Source organism: Apteryx mantelli, chromosome 2 (assembly GCF_036417845.1).
Source record: "Apteryx mantelli isolate bAptMan1 chromosome 2, bAptMan1.hap1, whole genome shotgun sequence".
Lineage (NCBI taxonomy): Eukaryota > Metazoa > Chordata > Aves > Apterygiformes > Apterygidae > Apteryx > Apteryx mantelli.
The window spans coordinates 148,422,246-148,443,405 of NC_089979.1; the positions used below are offsets into that span (position 1 = coordinate 148,422,246).

Consider the following 21,160-nt stretch of genomic DNA (forward strand, 5'->3'; position numbering starts at 1 on the left):
AGGCCATCAAGCCTTACTCTAGTCCTTCTTAATGATGTTAATTGAAATAAATTAATAAAAAATACTTTGACTGGCTGTTGGGTTCGGCAAGCTGGAAACTACTGAAGTATTTACATTTTTTGTCTTGCTGATAATTGTACTTGCATGAAGAAGTTATGAAGAAGCATGAATAAAGTTCAAAAGGAATGTGTAAAAATGCACCACCTGGCTCTGCTCACCCTTTGCAGGGCACATTGTAGGTGTCTGCAGACTTCACACATCATTCACATTTATCACTTGTCATAGAACAAGGGCAGCTTTATTTTTACACTGGAACAGATGTTTGTGGGAATTTCATGCCTCTCATAAGGTTTATAAGGCTGCCCATCACAGTGGCTTCCAAGTTCCTGACATATAAAATCAGTAGCAAAAGCTAAGCATTTACTGGACTTCAGCGAGCCTCTGGCTCTTTTACTTTTGAGTGTCTGTTTTTTTGTTGGATGGTTAATTGTTTTGTTTGTTTGGATCTATTTTATTTGGGGAAATGACATCTTTGGCTAAGCAAGTATCAAAGTTACAAATTTTACTGGAAAAACTTTTCCAAGACATAAAATAAACAGGAAAGTAAAACTTTTGGGATGTTTAGAGGATTCTACAAAACTTAGTCCAAATTCTTGAGTTTTGAAGGAGTATAATATGCTACCTATTATTTTAAACTATTAAGTTAAATTTTACAGACAGCAATAACCAGTCTTACTTAGGATTAGTAAAGCAAGTATTTTGCTTGAATAATCTTTAACCTGTTTTGTTTTTTCCAAACAGGTGTGTTTTATGAAGTTATTCAGAGCTTCCCTCGCATGGAGGAAAATGTGCAGGTGGATTCACATATAAACAGCCACAGGTGGAAAAGGCACTCAGAGTCCCTCAAATCAGTTGACACTAACAGAGCCAGCATGGGGCAGGATTCCTCAGAGCCGGGGGGCTTCACGGACCTGCTGCTTGAAGAGGGACATGACAACGCCACCCAGATTGAGGTAGAAATTTATTCCATCTGCTTTTTATTCAATTTGTTAGCTTCGATGGGATGTAAGTCAAAGTTCCAGTGTTCTCAAAAATGAGCATGTTCACTTCAGTGTATTCAGACACTGACAAAGGAAGGGAGTCTTATGGTTTTGTATTTATGACCCTGCCAGCACATGGAAACCAGCTTCTGCTCCTGTCTTAGGACTGGAGCCTGTCATTTCCGACTCTTGAAGAGAGTCTTTTGAGGATACCCATCTCCTTCCTGGAGAAAAAAAACATGGGAAGTTCTTGCTGGAGGACTGGAAAAGAAAGTTATATATACATGTGTATATATATTTATAAGGAGTATTTTAAAAACCTTTCATAAAAGTTCAGGTAAAACCCTTCATTTGTAGGATTTCATCTGGTCTTTGTGGAGAGCGAGACACAGATATTGAGGGGAAAAATCCTTAGAGAAATGGGAAATTGAAAAAATTCCAGGCTGGAGATAGAAACAATTTTCCCTACCATTTGATTATTGATCTTCCAAAAAAGACTAATAGTGCATCACATCCCTCCATATGAAATCTTGGGAAATTTTCCTCTCTGATTTAGGATTTAATTCAACCTCTGATTGTTTACTTTAAAACTTTAACTGCCAGTTTGTCCTTATGTGGACATCATTTCAATCCAAATGAAATCCAGTTCTGTCTTTAGAGTTGCTCTCAGTTTAGAGCAGTGTAGGAACAGAAGTTGACTATGAATAATTTCAGACCCTGCACTGTGATCTTCTCCAGGTGTGAAACTTCTCCAGCTATAATGATTCATAGGAATTTGCTATTCTGCTACTTTATTTTAATAATCTTAGAAAAAGGCACTGGCAGATTTGGTTTTATCTTTACACAGACAGCAGGTGTTAATATTATAACTATTGTATTATTATTGATTTTTTTTTTAAGTACCAGGTTTGAGGTTTTAAAATTAATAAAGTCTATGTTATATTTTTCAAAAAAATAAGTTTGGAATAAGCTGAGGTACAATACATTTTCAGTCTTTACTTTCTACTTCCAAAGGAACAGTGCCTTTTATTTTTTAATTCTATGTAGTTCATTCTCGGGCAAACAAAACAGCTTTCAAATTTTGGGTTGTTATCGTACACAGTAATGAATACAAAACAATATAAAACCCGTCTGTAGAGATGATGATGTCTCTACAGCATCAGTCAAAAATAACAGTGCTTTTCCAAGAGTTTTTTTAAGCTTCCCAGTTTGCACAGTACTATTTTTTTCCTCTTGCATAAACGGGGAACTCACTAGTTTGTAAATGATACTTTAGATTTGCATGTTGATTTATGACTTGTTTGTTGCCTCCTGTATTCCCCATCTGGCTGTATGTGTACCAACTCACTCAGGTACAACACTGATCCTGCTTCTAATTATTTTAGTCAATAAAGTGGAAGATGTCTCAGGTACAGAGATGTTCATGTAGCTGGACTTGCCATGGCTTTCGTGAGGATGCCGAGGCAGTGTCTCTTGCCTCTCCCATCTGCTGCCTTCCAAGCTCTTAGAACGTGAAACGGGTGCGAACTCCCAAAGGAACGCTCACATGTGGCAACATTCAGGAAAAAAATGAACACTTGCAAATGGATATACTTAGAAAGATATTTTTCCAGAGCCATCTTTCCTATTGGATTAACAGTATTATAGTGTCCTAACTTCCCAAATATGTCATCGGCACTAAGTTTATTAAATTCGGGTTCTGTGCTCCTTTGTAGCCCTTTCTTTTTCTAAACTCTTTCCAGCAAGGTGAAATAACTGAATTGTGGTTTTAAACATTACCAGATTCCATTATAAATCCCTACTACAACACACTGCCACTTTACAAAAATCCTTGGTGCCCAGCTTAGAGGAGGTAAAGTGTACAACAGATGTTTGCTGTGGAAGAATCTGTATGTCGCATAGTCTTCTGCAGCTTTGGAGCTTATCGGTAGGGCTGGAGAGTATATTGATTTTCATAACCCTTCGTCTGTATGTGTTGCAGTTTTTACTGAAGAAAATCCACAGAAGGAGTGCTGTCTGTCACTCATATTTAATGACAGTACAGAATTACAAGATTCCTTCATCACAGATACTACTTCTCTCTAAAGTATTCTGTATGCTTGCCATGCAAATGTGGAAGACTTTTCTTTTACTGGAATTCTAAGGATGATGAACACATCTTTAATTTTCACTTGACATTATTTCCTGTTTTTCCTCACAATGATAGGTTACTTTCTATCCAGCTATTTAAAAAATAAACCGGGACATAAAGGAGGATGGTTAATTTCTGCATGTTATTTTGAAATAGCTTTAAAATATTTTCTTTATTATCAAATGTATACAGTTATAATATGGAAAAAGCTCTAAAGATAAATTCATCCAATGTGGAGGAAAACTCAGTTCCACTGACATTCTTAACATTTTATAATATTCAAATACTGAGATTTTTCATTCATATACCAGGAATGTTTTCTAACTTCACTGCAGCACAATCCCAGGTCTCCCATCAGCCCTAATCCATAGGCTGTTTTAAGATCAACTTGACTGCTTCGTGAAATTCAAGTCTTTGGCAAGGGTTGTAGAAAGTGTACTGCAAGTCAGTTCATCACATCTTTACAGTAGTCAAAGTGGACCAGCTCCTAAATGTGGCAAAGATGATAATGATCAGATGCTCTTTAATGATGCAGGTGTTGTCTCTCTGGTCCAGGGACTAGAGCATGTGCAGCCGCTAGGGAGCCTGGGAACATTCGCTTGCTGTCTTTGCTGCTTTGCTTTGCCTTTTGCATCTGTTAGAAAATGTGAGTCAGGTTGGAGCTCATGTGAAATGATGCACATATTAAGGTGCTTTCTTGAATAAAGATGTTCTCTTGAACTGGACCTTCTGGAAGTTGAACTGTATTGCAGAGACTAGCAGACTAGCAGGAGCTGTAGCCATGTGATGTGGTGGAGCTTAGAAAATGTGCAGGATTTTGGGAAGCAGGAGACGAGACCTTCTCCAAGACCCTTCGTGTTGCTGGAGGATAAGAATTTTGTGGGCCACAGGTAGAGTGTTGTGGCAACACAATTTGCAAAAACTGACAGTGCCAAGAGGAAGGGAAAGGGCAGGAAGAACAACAATCTCTGCTGCAAACTGGATCTTCTGTGAGTGTGAAATGCATGGTCCTTTTGGAGACCTGATAGCAAGCTGGAGATTGTAGGGTAAGATGAGAGTTTAGCAAATACTCATCATAAGCATGTTATAAAACAATATGACAATCTTGAAAATCTTCGTTCCTTTTAACTGAATAGGCTTATGGCAATGTGCCATTTGGGGATTAAAATGTTGTAAATCCAGAGAAGTTCTCAGAGACAGAGGACGGTTCACTTGTTTTATTTGCATTTTGTACTTTAGAGCCCAAATACAGACAATAAGAGGAGAATGTGTCAGTCTCTGGGGCCATATACAGTGAATGTTTTACTAAGGTTATTTTCCTACTACATAATATAACCAGAGAGAGAATTCTGAAAAGAGACACCGATGTAAAGGTGAGATTCCATCTTGTACAAATAGACTCAAATGTTACAGTCTTAGAGAAATGCCTAAAGCAGGTAGCCTTCGGACAGGTGAGAAATAAGTTGTCTGCAGTCCAGGTTAACTGCAAATGTAAGTCTGTAAAGATAGTGTCCTGGAGACCCAGTGCAACTGAGTGTCTTCTTGGCCCCCGGCAAGCTAAAGCCTCAGAGATTCCCCCTTTGCAAACAGGAGAATCAATAGATGAGGCATTTCTCAGGCAAAGTTAGTGACAGCTAGAACAGAAGACAACTGATTAATGTAATGCAATTTTTCACATTCTTTTTATGATTTTCTTTCTAGTTGGGCTTCCAGTTTTGCAATTAAGGATTTAACCTTTTGCTTTCTTAGACTTTCCTGTTCTAAAAGTTTGTTTATAAAAAGTTTGTTCAGAGTGTTTCAGAACTAAAGTGAATTTGATAAAACTGAAGTTTTTCCCCCGGCTTAACAAAGCCAAACAGTAGTAGATGTCTTCCACCTGCGAAGACATTGGGACTTTGGGAATCTCAGGAGCTGAAGTGTTTCCACTAGGCCAGAGCTAGAGCTCTGAAGCATCAGGATACAGAGAAAAAAATCTCCTCCAGGTATGCACTAAATAATCAGTGTTCAGGACTGGTGGTGGAAAGAGCCTCGGAAAGTATTGTGCCTGCCAGGCTGAGTGGGGAAATGTGCTCCGCACTATAGTTACAGGGATCTCAAAGGCAGGGATTTTGTTGGTGAAAGTTTGAGGTATGGGGTGGACTAGTCAAAAATGGCATACTGTTTATATCACCAACAGTTCTTCTTTCTAGAGACTTTGCTTCTTAAATTTCTGGGGTTATGTAATCTTGTATTTTCAAGCCTAGCTTCACAGCCCCTTTACCTCTCATAATTTGCTGCTGCTACTCTCTTTTTTTTCTTTCTTTCTCTTTTTCATTTCTTTTGATTTTAGTTTGGTTTGGGACATTTTTGTTCCAGTTTGGGGGTGCAGGGTTTTTTTTTGGGGGGGGGGGTTAAGCACACTACCTCTTCTCAGGAAATTCATAAGTGCTTTTTATTCAGAATACATAGAACCTAGGAAATACAACGGGTAGGGTAGAATTTGTAGCTGCAATCACTGTATGTCCTTGAAAAAGTAATGACCATGAAAATAGGTCTTACACAATTAATGAATATGTCTAGTTTGACATTTCTTCTCTCTAGCAAGGGCAAAATTAGGACAAATGTGTAAGCTTTCTTCACATGCTCTCATAAAAGAAAGAGAAGCATACCCTATAATAAGTTACTGATATAAACTAATTGGTTTTATATGTAAAAGTGTTGTTAACATAAACTCAGATGCACAGCTATGTTTGGCGCCTGCGCTGGTGCCCTGGAGCGCTGTAGCTATAGAGCTACAACAGGCAGGTAGCCGAGGTGTGTATTGCCCTTTGCTCTTTTGCATTTCCCAGGCCAGGAAAGTGACTGATCCCTGAAATGCATCTAGTATGGATGTCAGGTCCCCAGCACCAATGGATCTACATAGGCGTTCCTGGTTTGCCACAGTGCTTGCTAATATAGACATGGCCATAGAGCACTGAATAAGGCTTATTATGTAAAGCTCTGTACTGCAGTAATTCTCCTTCTGTATTTATAATTTTTGCCTGCTTATCCCAGTTCTCCTGTAAAGCAGCTCCAGCTGCAGGCTTTTTCTGGATAATTTGATTGTCTCCTTTGCTTCACCATTCTCTGTCCCTGATTTTTGTGACGGCTTAACTCTCAGTAAATAGTACAACATTGAAAAGTAAAATACAGAATAATTGAAATGGAGCAGTCACGAATGTATAGCTTGCATTGGCTTTAGCAGAAGATGACAAACCTTGCAAAAAGAGTTTGGAACAAGTGAATTATTTTAGAATTTGTGGCCACTTTCTTGAGATACTACATCAAAACTAGAGTCTTTCACAATCTTCAAATATCAAAAAGAAATCCAGCAATAAAATAATAGATCAAAGCATAGTCAGGCTTGAGCTGAGTGCAGCCATGCTAACAGTAGGGTTTTATTGCTTTGCACCATGAAAAGAGTGAGAAAAACATCATTTTTCATATAAAGTTTTATAACAGAATGAATCGTTGCAACTGTATGACAGAAAAAGATTCAGTTCCAGGCAAGAAGCAGCATGTTGAGCATGGTAGGTCAGATCAAACTCCCCTGTACTTTCTTCTCCCCGCCTCACGCCAGTAGTTGTGAGCACTGGAAAATTATGGCTATTTCAGTGCAAAACAAATACATCTTTCACTAGTGAAATGATTCATTTATTCCTGTGAGTGTAGTTGATATCTCCTGCTGTGCATTGCTTTTAACTGAAATAGAGTTGTTGCTAGCTGAAGACACACAACTTACTTTTTTTTTCCCCCTCCTTTCTTTACTTTCTCAAAACATTGTTTGAAATGTAAATTTTAGCAATTCCTGTAGTTTAAACCTGGAAAGTGTCTTGACCCTATTAAAATAACACTGGTGGATTTCCTACTGGCGACAATCTTTTGCTGAATTTTGTATTTCCTCTCAGAGCTTCTGCCCAGAAGAAGGCTTCTCCCTTATCAGTTCCAGTCACTCACACAAGTGAAGATGTCTGATTCTGACTGGCAAAGACAACAGAAGGGACTGAGTTTGCAGCCCTCAGGATTTGAGAGCAATTGCTCTTAGCTACTGACAGCGGTGTCAGCATGCCCACCGCTGTGTTCTGACAGCAAGTCTGAGCAAGGGAAAAAATAATGGTTAAGGTTAAATTTCACTCAGCTGGATAAATGATAAGCATTCCTGGAATTACTGCTCTAGTGCAGTGCATTCAAAGTAGAAAAACTTGTCCACGCATAATTGTATGAACCTCAAAACTGAACAGTATCATTGTTTGGCCAAGCCTGTCTTTCTTGTTCTCTCCCTGCCATCCCAAAGCTTCAATGCCAGCTGTGTGTGTCCAAAGGATTTTGAAATAAGGAGCAGTCACTAACACTGTGTGTTCTGAAACCACTGTCCCTCCAAGTTGCTGAGAAGAATGTACTGTAGTTAAAAAAAAAAAAAAAAACTTGTTCATACAACTTTAATGACTGTTTCTGCTCTCTTCACTAATCCCAGGCTAGGATAGAGGGACACACTTTACTTCTAAAAATTGTTTTCTGACTTGACATCTCTTAGAGCCTTTAATTATCTGTGTGAAATTGCCTGCTTTTTTATCTTTGAATTTATAGTTCAAATATTTTGCTTAAATTGTGTTTGTATCTTGCTTTCCTTTTCTGCAGTCCTCAGCAGTGTGGGAGTGAATTCCCTTGACAAAGTTTTGATATACTCATTTGGGTTGATAAAATTAGGGATGTTATTAATCTCTGCATCATGACTAAATGCAAGTATTTTTTTCCCCCCTTTAATGCATGGTCATGTTTTATTGTAGATCACAAAGCAGCAAAATAACACACCTTCAGTACAAAGGTTTAACAAGATTTTAGGTGGGGGGTTAATTTTATTTGAGTTAGAGCATTTGAAATATATCTGGGGAGGAATGAAGCTTTGCAGCAACATGGATTTATAACTCGTGTTTGGTGATTCTTTAAAGAGCAATAATTGTGTTCTGAAATCTGTATTTGCAGAAAGCCACTTGAAGGAAATCTAAAATACCAAAGAGTAAATCAGTGTTATCTCTGATATCTCCTCTCTTATGCTACTTTATTTTGTGGCAGATCAGAGACTATATTATTGAGCTTCCCTGGCCCAAAATAGGGGAAACTGCAAATTTTGTTTTAAGAGCGTAAGTGAAGAAACACACTTTTACTGATTTAATTATATGGCTGCAGCATATCTTGGGCTACTCTCAAAATTATTCTCATACAAAAAGTTGTGTTCATTTTTATTTTCGATTTTATGCAAGTATAGTTGTTTCTTGTCTATAGTTAATAATTGCTATATTATGTGATTTCACCGTATGCAGAGAATTTATTCAAGAGAGGGAGAGAATATTTTGACTTCTCTTGTAGGTTAGCAAGTGTTTTCTCATTCTTTGATTAACCCTTGGTCATCTGGTATAAACAGAGCTTACTGTTGTTTCCAGTTGCAAATACCTCCCTAAGCGGGGCTCAAACTACTGTACTAAAAAGCTTGTCTTACAACTGAAGGTAACATTACATCATGTTCTACATTATTTCAAACCCTATCTTATGTTGCCGTAGACCATTTCATGTTGAATCATATTTAAACCACACTTTTTTTAATGGTTTAAGGGACTGTAATTTAAGACTAAAAGTCTCTCTGAATGTACGCTGTTCATTGCTCTGATGTTTCCATAATATTGCAGAGGCTTTCCTCTGATTCCTCTGACAAGCTTTCCATCTGATTCCTCACTACAGCACATCATTAAACTGTGTAAACTGCGGAACTCATGGACGTAGAATGTTGTGGGTGCCAAATTTTAAAAAATTAGACAAATTCATGGAACACAAATTTGTCACAGATTATTAAACACAAGGGGAGTTCCTGAGTAGCAGATCACTGGAATCTTGGAAAAATGGGGAATTATCACTGCTTGCCCCAGTTCCTTTATTTTTCCCAGACATCTGTTACCAGTCAGTTCTGGGGACAGGATACTGGACTAAAAGAGTGCTTGGCCTAGGAGAGTACAGCTGCTTTGGGGTTCTTGTTGGCATCCACTTGCGAAATTAAATGCCATATTGTTTTTTTCATAGCCAGAAGCTTAAAGGTTACAACACAGATTTATAATTTACTGAAGGAACATGCTTAAAATATGCTGGAGTTGCATTGAAACCTTCAGGAATATCTCTTTTGCTTTTTTATGTAACATGATTTAGAAAATTAAAAGCATTGTTTTCAAATATGATATTTTGTTTTGAGAGAGATAAAATTTGCTATTAAATAGTTAAATGATATAATAACTGAAGAATAAGATTTACATGTTTTTTTCATGCAGAGTTTCAAAACAGATTTTATTATATTTTGCTCAGAATAGGTTGTTGTTACTGAAGTCTTGGGTGCTATTTTAAAATGTTTTTATTCACATTTTCCAAGAGTTTGTTCTAGAAAATTACCTTGCTGTTAGATGGAGAATGCCATTTATTTTCAGCACAATCAAGTCGTCTTTTTTTCAGACTCAGTCTAGGAAAAAAATGTTCCTGATCTCTTCACATGGAGTTAGGGAAAGTATTTGAACATTCTCAAAGGAAGCTGCTTCAGATGCTCAATCAAATGTAAATTTCTCTAAATTATTGCTATATCCAGTAGTTCTCTGATAATTTTTAATGGCTACAGAAAGAACCAGAAAGTTAATTGATCTAAAAGGAGGATATGTTACGTATGAAACATCCTAGTCCTCTATCCTTGTTAAATCAAAACAAACAGTATGTTACCTGCAACTAAAATTAGAATCTGGGGCAACTGTTTAATTTACTCACTTTTTTCCCACTCTGTGTCCAGCTGAGTTTTCCACCAGTGATGTCATACTTTCTAGCTAGCCAGCAGACCAATATATCACTGTCTTGTTTTCTTTCAGGCTTTCAGCTGCAAAATGGTAAACTAGACAAAAGCATCATATATCTTTTTGTATTGAATTTATTCATTGCTTAATTAAATCAAGATACTCTTGACACTTTTGCTGGGTCTTGCTACAGTATTTAGCTGGACTGAATTAATTACCAGGCCTGTAAAAACTGTTATAGCAAAGAGCCTATCAACATTTCCATTATTCTCAGTCTAAACTCAAGGAATGATGGCTCTACTAATAACTCAGATATAGCTGAAGAATAAAAAGGCTGAAGACTGGAGGTGAGATTCATTCCCTACTTTTTTTTTTAAATTACCATGGGGGGGAAAAAAAAGAAAAGAAATTAAAAACAAATTTCCCCACTCCCGAGTAAGGGAATTCATAGTTCTCCATGGTAATCCTGAGTTCATTTCCACATGCTTAGCTATGTCAGCACACAAGGCATTTGATTTAACGTGCTGATGATAATGAATTTTTACAGCGAGGAAAGAGACAGGGGATTCAGAATGTAATAGAATCTGCCTTTGAAATTTCTTGATGATAATATTTTACCTTTCCATATCCTTCTTCATCTCCAAGTTTCTGAAGCACATTACAATCACTCCAGAGTCACTGAAGTCATGACTGAAAAGAGCTAGGAAAAGTATCAACAGCAGACCTTGTACTTTTCTGAATTAATTATTTCAGTCATACATGCCTCAGCCCTTGCCTGCAGAAGCTGTGAAAATAGGTTCAGCTAGTGAAAGCTGAACATTAGTATGGCTGCGAAGAATGCAAATGTCTCCTCTCCAGCCTCTTCCTTTCTGGCCCTCTCATCACCAGTTCATCTTGGGATGCCCTCACTAGGGAGGCAGCTAATGCAGAAAGGTAAGAGCACTGCTGATGGAGATGGGAAAATGAGAAACTTGGTATTGATTCAGTCATGCAAAAAGCGGAGGACTGTGTTCAGTTCGACCCATGCAAAACAAACAGTCCTAACTAATTTAACAGCATGCAGCGACTGTGCACAGCCAGTTCTGAGCAGGGAGCGAGGATGAATGCCATACTGAGCTGTAACTGTAGGGGAATTCAGCTAGGTAAGGAGAAGGTTGTTACACTAAGCCACATAATTTCAGTTTTCATAAGACCAGTCTTTAAGGATAGATTTTCAAAACTTTAGGAATCCTGCTGACATTGACGAATTACTCCATACCGCTCTGGAAATCTTTAATGTTACCACAATGTGGGAGAGTCAATTATCTTTTATCCCAAAAAAGTATCCACCTCACATGTAAGCAGATAGACACACCACTTGAAATTTGGTCACACGCATCCTTTGACTCTCTGTTAAGTTACAGCAGTTGTAGCTTGAGAGCTTTCAACGTCTATCAGGAAGGCAATGACCTCTCTTCATTTTGTTTCCATGAATTATACAGACTTTTCAAAGAGTATAATATATATGGCCAAAGCTCAAAATCCATAACAAGAAGGGGATGACAATTAACTCAATTTGTAAAATGTGCATTTGTTCTTACAAAAAATACCAGCTAAATGTTGTCAACTGCTGAAGAAACAGTCCTAAGAGCTATTGTATCTCATACACAGAGGAAAAATTTAAAAGTAATGTAAATCCCAGATTTTTGGCCTGCTTTCCTCTGTAACACTAGGGCGTCTTCATGTGCAGAATGTCTAGCTTTTCACAGGCTGTTGTTAAGAAAATAGTGTTTTCATTTCTAGAACACAAAATTCATAACATAGGTTTTAGAGAGTTTGCAACAAATAGCAGTCTGAATAACAAACAAACAAAAAAACCCAGAAAACTTTCACTTGCCTTCACTGCACTTGTTAGTGGCACGACATTTAAGCAAGTACAGAAGAGAGATGTGACAGGGTTACTGGAGTTTCGCTTCATGTATTTGTATCAAGCAGCATGACATTTCAAAGGTTGCTGTTAACATTTTTTAAATAAATGGAAGTGTTGCTCTTATAGCATATTCTTTCAGTAGTCTTGGCAATGCAAAAAATAGGAAGGAGGGGAAACTGCAGAGGGAAGTAATATCTGTCTGATTTCGTACAGATGGAGGTATAAAATGCCTGGAGGGATAAAATGCCATGATGTCTCACAGGTATCCCCCTCTTGCTCCAGTATACACAGAAAACATGCAGCTTTCTCATGTTTTTCCCACCTCAGCCAGAGTATGGATGCTTCTTTCCTGGTGTATGAGAAGAAATATGCCTTCCAGGGCAAGAACAGGCATAATCTGGCTCCAAAATGCTACTACTGAGTTTAATAATTTCAGGAGCAGGCCACTGATGGGACTTTCCCAGATCAGCAGTCTCATCCACACTCATTTGGGGAATATAACTGATGGACTGGCACAGTGTATTTTAGCATGCTTAGTGAGAATGTGTTTGGAACATCTTCCCTATATTTATAAGCAAGTGCCACAAACATCCCTTTCCTTTATAAAACAAAAACCCAATATATAGTGATAAGAAGTGAGAAGATGGATTAATTTTTTTAGCTATATTTTTAAAAGCAAATGAAAATAGAAACTGTTATTATTGAAATAATTGTCATATCTCCGACTTGGCATATATTTGAAGCTTGCAAGTTTGCCAAGGCTATCACTTAGTCATTAATACTGTATAGCATGTTGATTTCTTCCTATTAGTATTATCTTTGTGGCAGATATAGGGCATATTATGCCCTCATCTTTGAAATAAAAGATATTTCTTAAAGTACAGTGCAAAGGTCTGTTTCTTGTGTGAGCATTCAATTAAGGTTAGTACACATCTGTATACTGCTCTAATAATGCATATAAACTTGTATAAAATACAGGGTTATTGTGATTGTTATTAAAGGTTAGAGTCTATACAGAAGTCTTTTTTCAGCTCCTCAGTTAAGACACTTAAATAGAGGTGCTTGCAAGTGTGGTAGGCTGTGGTAGTCTGACTGGTAGTGGAAATCTAGGGCCACATTCAATTGCTTAGCCGTAGATACCCAGTATCATTTTAGGCACTGTGGTTGTGCTGGATGCTCTCCTGCTTCTCCAGTAGGATTTGGTCTCCTGTAGGTCCTGGGTCATATCTACTAGTCTCAAATGGCTCTAGGTCCTCCTGTGTTTAAGCAACTGCATCTCATCCCTGGTCAGTAGAGCCAGTGCAGCTGAAGCAGGTATTCAATTCGGCCCCAGGGTACAAGGACACTGGGTGAGCTAACAGACTAACTTCCACTGACAGCATTTACTAGGTCTGTGCTGACCCTAACGAGAGCTCAGACACTTAACTCTCATATAGACAAATGCATTTAAATGTCTAATCTGTAAACTGAATTCCACCCTGCTCAGCTATCTTTTTGTTTATCTAAATCTTGAGTGAAGAGGCCAAGACATTTTTACAGATATATTGACAACAAACAATATCAAGCAAAGAATAAGTAGCCAGTTTCAGGTCACAGAAGACTGAGCTTTGGAGACTGTTGTTGTTTTTTCCCCTAAAATAGATTGATTTGACAAATAAACCCCCATGTCTTCATCTTTTACTGTTTTTCAGTGCTTGGAGGGAAGTATGCGTGTCTGCTTGAGTAGACGTGACAGAGCTCACTGTATGTAGAATTGTTGGATCCATAGAGCTAAAACCACCCAATAAGATTATCATATAACTTTTAATTGAGAAAATTCTTCATTTTAAAATTATTGGAGCAAAAGTACTTCTCCAGCTTATTTTATCTTCTCCCTAGTCCCTTCTTCCATGTCTTATTTTGCTTGAAACTGTGAGAAGAGACTCTTCAAGTAAAAAGCAATTCTGTAGTGCCGTGTTTTATCTCCTAGTGTCCTGTGTTTAGCTGAAAGCTAGAAAAGGAAAGTTTAAAAGTAGAGTAATTCAAACTGGAAAGACTTCATGAAGACCAGCACAGAGCTGGAAACTCTACACAAGAAATAATAACATCTTTTAAAAAGAAAATTGCATGTGTTAGTATAATTTTTAGAATATCAGATCAGCTGGACATTGGATTAACTTGAAGGCAGTGGAGCTTTTCAGAGACAGCAGAAAAGGGATATTTAGTGTCTTAACCTTGCTTGAGTAATTACAGAGTACTCGGGGCTCCTACGGAAAGCTTGTTTAGAACCTGTTGTTATGCATAGGGAGTGTGCACAAGGGTTTTCTTTCTTTCTTTTTTTTTTTTTTGGAGCATCACTGCAAGATCAGCTAAAGAAATGTCTCCATGAATGTGTACTTAAGAACTGCAGCTGGTGAGAACAGTCTGATAAAAGTGTACGTAGTGTTCTCTCTGATATTCCTGTATGGAATATCTGAATTGAACTGCTGTTACAAATGTATATGGAAAAATAAATATGAACAAAGCAAAATGCATACCTTTTACAAAGCAAAGCACTAACTTTCCAAAGACCAGTAGAAGTCAGGAAAACAGCTTGACAGCTTGATCATCACTACCTTTCTCTCTAAGAAGACTTAAATGATAATTTTGAAATTTTGCATATTATCTGTGGTTTTAATAATTACAAGATTTAATTTTGTTGTAATGTATGTGAGAGCTAAACTAGAAACTGCTCTGATTAAACTGACTACCAGTTTTGGTTACAAATCCATTTAAACTCAGTGTTCTCCAGAGAAGTCATAGTGATGCAGTATGTCCTTTAATGTCTAGGCTAAATTGCAGGGTTATGCAAAGGACAAAACTAGATTTAGAATTTCAGAATTTCTTCTCGACTCTTTCTGCACTAGCTAAAATTTTCTGTAATTGCTTGACTGCTCCCAGAATATTCATATGTGAATTGTATGCATGAGAATTGTACCACCTATAAAGCTAATATTTTTCATGTGTCTGAGTAACAGTTTGAAATGTTGAAAGTCTGGTTCCCTTTGTAACCTTTGTTACCTTTTTTACCATAGTTCTGCTCTTTGAAGAGCATACTGCTGTAAGGCTAAACTGAACAGCACGACTTTGACAAAGATTGGTGCTGAATGAGGTGAACATACAAAACCCTTAAAAGCTTCAAATTAGGCTTCATCCCCACAGGTAAAAAGCTAGTACATTAATAAATGCGTGTTCTTGCCTGTATCAACTTAATATCGGTTGTACATGTTCTTACAACTTATTGCTTCGCAATTTCAACTGTGAGCCCTGATAGATCCATGCGACATTATATTAACTGTTCAGAAAGTACAGCACACATGAGAAATTGTGGAGGCAGTGTCCTATGCTGTCCTACATAAAGTCCCGATCAACTAGAAACTACAACTGCTAATATTAATTTAATCTTTCAGATCTTTATCACTTTTCATCCTGATTTAGATTTGCCATGTGAGGCTTCAGGGTTGCTAGGTCTTGGATGCTTTATTTTCCTGCTTTTTTTTCCCCAGTAGAAAAGGGCTAAAGAATGGGAAACAAGGACAGCTTAGCAGTCCCGGCTTCTGAATATGTAACAGAGGGTGAAATAGTAGAGCAACATTAAGCTCTCCCTAGCCTATCTGGATCCAAAAAAGGGATAATGTAAAACTCAGAACTTATGCTGTATCTTAGGAAAAAACTGTGCACAAATGTGCTTGTATGTTTGTAAAAGTATATGCACTCAGAAATATGTTGTTGGTCATATTCCACAGAAGTGAATTTTTTTATAGGAATAAAACATTTAGTCTTTAAATGCTGTTTAACTAGACAGAAATGTAACAATTTATGGTGCAATCTGCAGTCATGAGCCTCTGAGAATGGGGCAGTTTGGAGGTATGGAGTTGTAACAGTAGCCACTGAGGCATGGTAGTCTGGGCCCATTAGTTAGTTTTTATCTTTAATATGAACAACCATTTTTTAGAGTTTCAGTTTTTTGAGCACTTTAGTCATTTATACATGTTTAAAAATGAGAAAATAAAAGCTACATAATGTGTTTCAAAATTATACCATAATCAAATTGTTGCCAGGTATTTTCATTTTTTTGCAGTGATTTCCTTTTTTTTTTTTTTAGTGGAAAAAATGCTACATTGCAATTAACAAAGATTTATTTTGAGAATGTCATTCTTAAAATCCTGATCCAGCAAATCAGAAACAAAACTGTGTAACAAATGTTTCTTTACCGTAATCTTTTCTGAGCAACTTTGTTCTTTCTTCTCCTTTTAAGTAAGGCATAACAGAGACTTTTGCTCTTTTGAAGCTTGTCTCTTAGGACAAAACTGTCCGAGGGGTTTTATCGGACCACTGTAATGACTCCTAAGCAAGCTGGCAGTTGTATAGCAGTTCCCAAGGGGAGATTTCCTTTCATAGGTGGCTAAATATCATGAAAAAGACAGTAGCTCCAAGTTGACTTTTCACAATGCCTGAAAGACTGAATGGCTTTTTTGGATTAATAACAGGTTTATGGAATTCTTCTTTGCCAACTGCCTGTCAGCATGCGTGACTCCGTTAGAGGTGCTGTCAGTCGCTTGGACAGACAAATGCAGTTTAAAACCCTTGGAGTTCAAGATGATACAGAGCTTATAAGGCCTTAAATAGCTCATGACTCTTGCCCCTTTTGCTTTAGTCCAGCTGAAGGCATCATTTACCTTTTTACAATTACAACCTCCAGATAAAAATTTGTGAGATTGTAGGCAAAGTGAATTCTCTACCGGCCCTAGGTGTCCTGTGAAAACCCCAAAGTTTGAGGCCTCCTATACACAAATGACAGGCTTTCAGGACTATGCAGAGCACTTGTGTAGTTTTCCCAGGGAAGATAGTGCAAGATAAAGTTCTTAATGCCAATGTGTGTAGGCAAAGGATTTCCTCTTTTGTTAGACTGGGTCTCCCTCATTCGCTAGACATGATATTAGCTATTCAGTGGATTTTGCTCAAGCTCATATAATCAGTGGTAAAGTTTGGAGGCTATCTTCAGGTTCCTGCTGACTGTTGATGAGGAAGATGTATGCCATGCCCATATATATTCCTTAAGTGCTTCCCACATCAGATGTTAAAAAATGAAGACATGCATAAACCCAATTGTAGTTTTGTCATTGTAAAAGCAATACGGCAGTTTTGTAAATCGTATATTTCCTCAACAGAGAGATTCATGCAGAACAAATGCTTTTGTTAAGAAAGTGAACAGCAACAAAGAGTTTATCCTTGATATAAAGCACTTTTTGAAATGACATCAGTGCTTCCGAGCATGAGAACCACTTGTATCAGTCAAGCTTTCTAAGTAAGCAGCTACTACATATATCCTCTGCAAGACTTTCATGCGGTAGTTTGCATGCAGCTTATCAACTGAAATTAGCACATTCAGTTTTTGAGAGGCCAGTTCAAATTAAGCATTCCTAAGAGTTCTTCAGCTTTCAGATACAATGAAACTGTAAAATCACAATACTATTATGTTTTTATTATAATTACAGTACTCTGTGTGTTAAAATGCAATTATATGGAAGCAGCACAGTTAACTGCCTCTTTTCCCCAATTTCTCTGGTCTTAATCTTCCCTTTAGGACACCATCTCAGCATAGATATTCTTTCCCCATACTCCCTCATCTCTGCTAATGGCTGTTGGATTGAGGACATGTTTTTGATATTCTCCATGTATCCCTGCCACCTCTGTCTCATTCAGTGCCTACTGAAAGAAAAGGTGAATAACTCAGAAAATACAATTGCAACACAAGACACGTGCTTCCTCTGTCTTGGTAATCCACAGTGTGACCATGTACCTCCTTCATCCCTTCCTGGTGCCTAAACGTATGCAGGCTGGAAGAGGCTTACAGTCAGCTGCAATGCAGTGGGAAGTGGAGTCCTGCATTACTGGTCACTTCTGTTCTCCACTCTTGTTGCTGGTTTTAGCTGGAAGGTACTAATAATCTTCAGAATTCTAAGAGCAATTTTCTAACAAAAATCTGAAAAAATTCAGTCAATTTTAGCTGTACTTTACTGATAGGGTGGGCTGAGATACAGTGAGAGAGTAACAAGTTGCATGAGATCTGGCAATAGTGTGAGGAGTTTCTGAGGCTGCTAGTTTCATTGTATGTGTGCTAGGCTCCCTTGCTTCTGGCTTATTTTAATAGTTTTTTGGCTGTGAAAAGAATTGCCAGAATGGCTTTTCCTCACCAGGGAAATACTTTTAATTGCTAGCTCATTTCTTTCCTCTAAATTTCCCAAGCTATATTCCATTATCTTTGTTCTGCTCCTGAAATATACTCTATTTTTAATATATAATTGCCTGCTTTGTCCTTCCACTGTTTCCGTCTTATTCTACAAATGCAGCTTTTGGAAAACATAGTTGATTAATTTCATAAGCTACTCAACTAAAAATGTTCATATTATCTTCAGAGTCAAAGATGGTTTTGGTAATTTCTGTATTTGATGGTGAATTTCTTAGTGTTAATTTTATTTTTTTTTTGGGGGGGGAGGCTATATACAAGGCTCTATACAAGCAGCACCTTCAGTTAATTTACAAATATGCTTAGACTGAGATTTTATCAGTATTTAGGGAATAATGCATTTTTTTTTTAGAAATCAGACACCACATGTTCCTTTAACAGTGATGAATTTAGGCATCTATTAAAGTCAAACTCCATTTCCTTGACGGGTTCAGATTTTCTTCGTTGTGCTGTTGTCACAGTCAAAGCCTGACAGTATAATTTCAGCAAATAGAGTATATTAGGGAAAAGGACTTATCTCATTAAATGCAGTTTAATTATCTTCTATTGCAGCTGTCAATAATTCATAAAATTTCCTTCCTATTATTTGAAGATTAACAGCCTTGGATGTTTTTGGTTTTGCTTTTTTTTATCCATGAGGTCACAAACAGTTCTTTAACTTTTAAAGTAAATTTAGTGACAAATTAAGAGTTGTGTGAACTGAAGCCATGTAATATCCAATGGATTCAAGGAGTGGGAGAGGATGACCAAAGCTAAAACTACCAAAATGTAACTACCATCTGGCTGTCTGATCTATAGTGGTTTGTTCTGCCAATATCTTTCTCTCTTCTTTCAGCTAAAGAGAAACTAAAATGGATTCTTTTATACTGAAAAATAGTAGAGCTCATCCTTGCATACCAGCTGCTTTTTCTCTGGTTGAAGTTACTAGCTGGTTTAGTTACAGCCTTACAGATATATATGGCAAAAGTTTTCATTCAATAACTTCTGTAGTGTGGATCCAGCTGGACCCAGCATTTGAAACCAGAATATTCATACAGCCAGATTCAGCTGGAACTCTTATTAACCTAAATCTTGTTTGATAATGATGTCCTCTGTCTCCTAGGGGTTTACAGTATCTTTCAATTTCTGATTAAAAAGAAGGTGAAAGAAAGAGAATTAAACTTGTAAAGTCCCATATTTGATCACATCATAATTGAGTCATGGTGTCTTATTTCAGTGAGAGATAACTGTATTGTTTCATGTTCCAGTAGTTTATGCATTAACTATTTTCAATTACATCTTTGGCCAGTATTCTAGTTAGCAATTTGAATGCATTTCAGAACCATAATGTAGTTGTTACTTTGAAATATCACACACAGTTACATCATACTTCCTTGACTGTCACAGCTCACCTAACACATTTGAAGTCTTAATCTGTGAAGGACAGCCAGTTATTGAGGAAGTAGGCATGGGATCTTTGGAGTGTATTTGGGAATATTCGTATATGTAGCATATGGAATGGATGTTCAGTCATTGAATTTGACAGTGAACACCTGGAATTTAAAGAAGGCTTAATATTCACTTGTGCTGAGCTTTCATGAATGCTGTGTGCATTCAGCACTCATGAGAAAAGTTAGCTGTAGCTGAAGAAGTATGAGGATGTATTCAAGGTATCATCAGACAGTATCCCTTGTGAAATCTCTAAGAAATTAATTTTCTTTACAATCTACAATAAGATGGCAACCCAGCATAGAGAGTTGCCTCAGGTAAAAAAATAACTTATTTCTCCAAAAGGGAAGAGTTATGAGAAAAGTTTTAATAAATATTCACTTTATACTCACAAAGGTTAACAGCAGTAATCTTCATAGCTGGTCCAAAGTGTCTGGAAAAATCTTTTGCTTAAAAGCTGTACTTATCAACAGAAGAGAACTGCTTCCTACTTCATATACATACAGTATTTGGACAAGACTTCTGTTAGAGAAGCAATGGGCAATAATGCCTCTCTCCAAAATATACCTAGAAAGCAAAGAAAAAAAGGACAGATTTCCCTGTATGTAGCTGTCAGCTCCTTAGATATATTTCTATTTCTTCTTGAAGTAGTAGCAGACAAGTTCTCTGCTTCCTCTGCATGTTCTTTCATTTGGTGACATACTTCTACTGCATTAAAAGTTATTGTAGAGATTGTTCTTCTTCATACCTGTATTTATATATAATTCTGCATATCTGCAGAACTCCATCTGTGTGTCAGATAGCTATAAAAATTATTTTCTTAATAATTCAGTATCCAACACCCAAATGTGGCATAAATTCTGAAGCAGTTTTCCATGTTCTTATAGTATCTGTAGGTGATGGAATTACAAAACAGGTGTAATCAGTCAAAGCCCATAAACCAGCTGGTCAGAATGAGAACTCATCATTATATACTGACACCAGTAAAGCATCTCTCTATACCTGGGGACTTAAGGAAGAATCTAACAGTTTCTTTTCCATACTAATGCATGTTCTAAACTATGAAGTCAGCAACTTGGAATATAACCATGGTTCCTAAATCTACCAAGAGCTCCTGAGCTAAACTTCTCAGCCTAACTTAGGTAATTAGCTGCATATTCCTTTTGCTAGTCATATTGCAAAGTTACAGAGAGTAGAAATAAAAATTAGGGTGCAAGAGAGAAATATTTAATGGCACACTCATAAAATACACGTGTGAAGCTTGTGAACCTTTTTCAAGAAGCAAGAGGAATTACTATTTCTTTCCATCATCCAAGTAGAAATTAATATGTTTCCCTTCGGAAGTATCCAAGGTTATTTCACTTGAATTACAACAGTAAATGAGACATTTTTACACAAGATATAATAGCTATTTAAAAATGAATTATTCTGTACACACTGACAAAATTATTGAGCTGGAGGCTATACTTTAAATGTTTGATTTGCGAGAAGTTTAAAAAGTCTCCTTTAAGCATGGATCAGGAAACCATTTAAAATAGTCTTACGGAG

General features: G+C 37.1%; 1 protein-coding gene across 1 annotated transcript in view; it reads left to right on the plus strand.

Moving 5' to 3' along the window:
- Window positions 1–21,160, plus strand: part of PLXDC2 (plexin domain containing 2) — a 279,476-nt gene that overhangs the window by 125,504 nt on the left and 132,812 nt on the right. Inside the window, exon 2 of the mRNA XM_067291774.1 lies at window positions 802–1,013. Within this exon, the coding sequence (XP_067147875.1) occupies window positions 802–1,013 (212 nt within the window). The remainder of the gene's footprint in view (window positions 1–801; window positions 1,014–21,160) is intronic.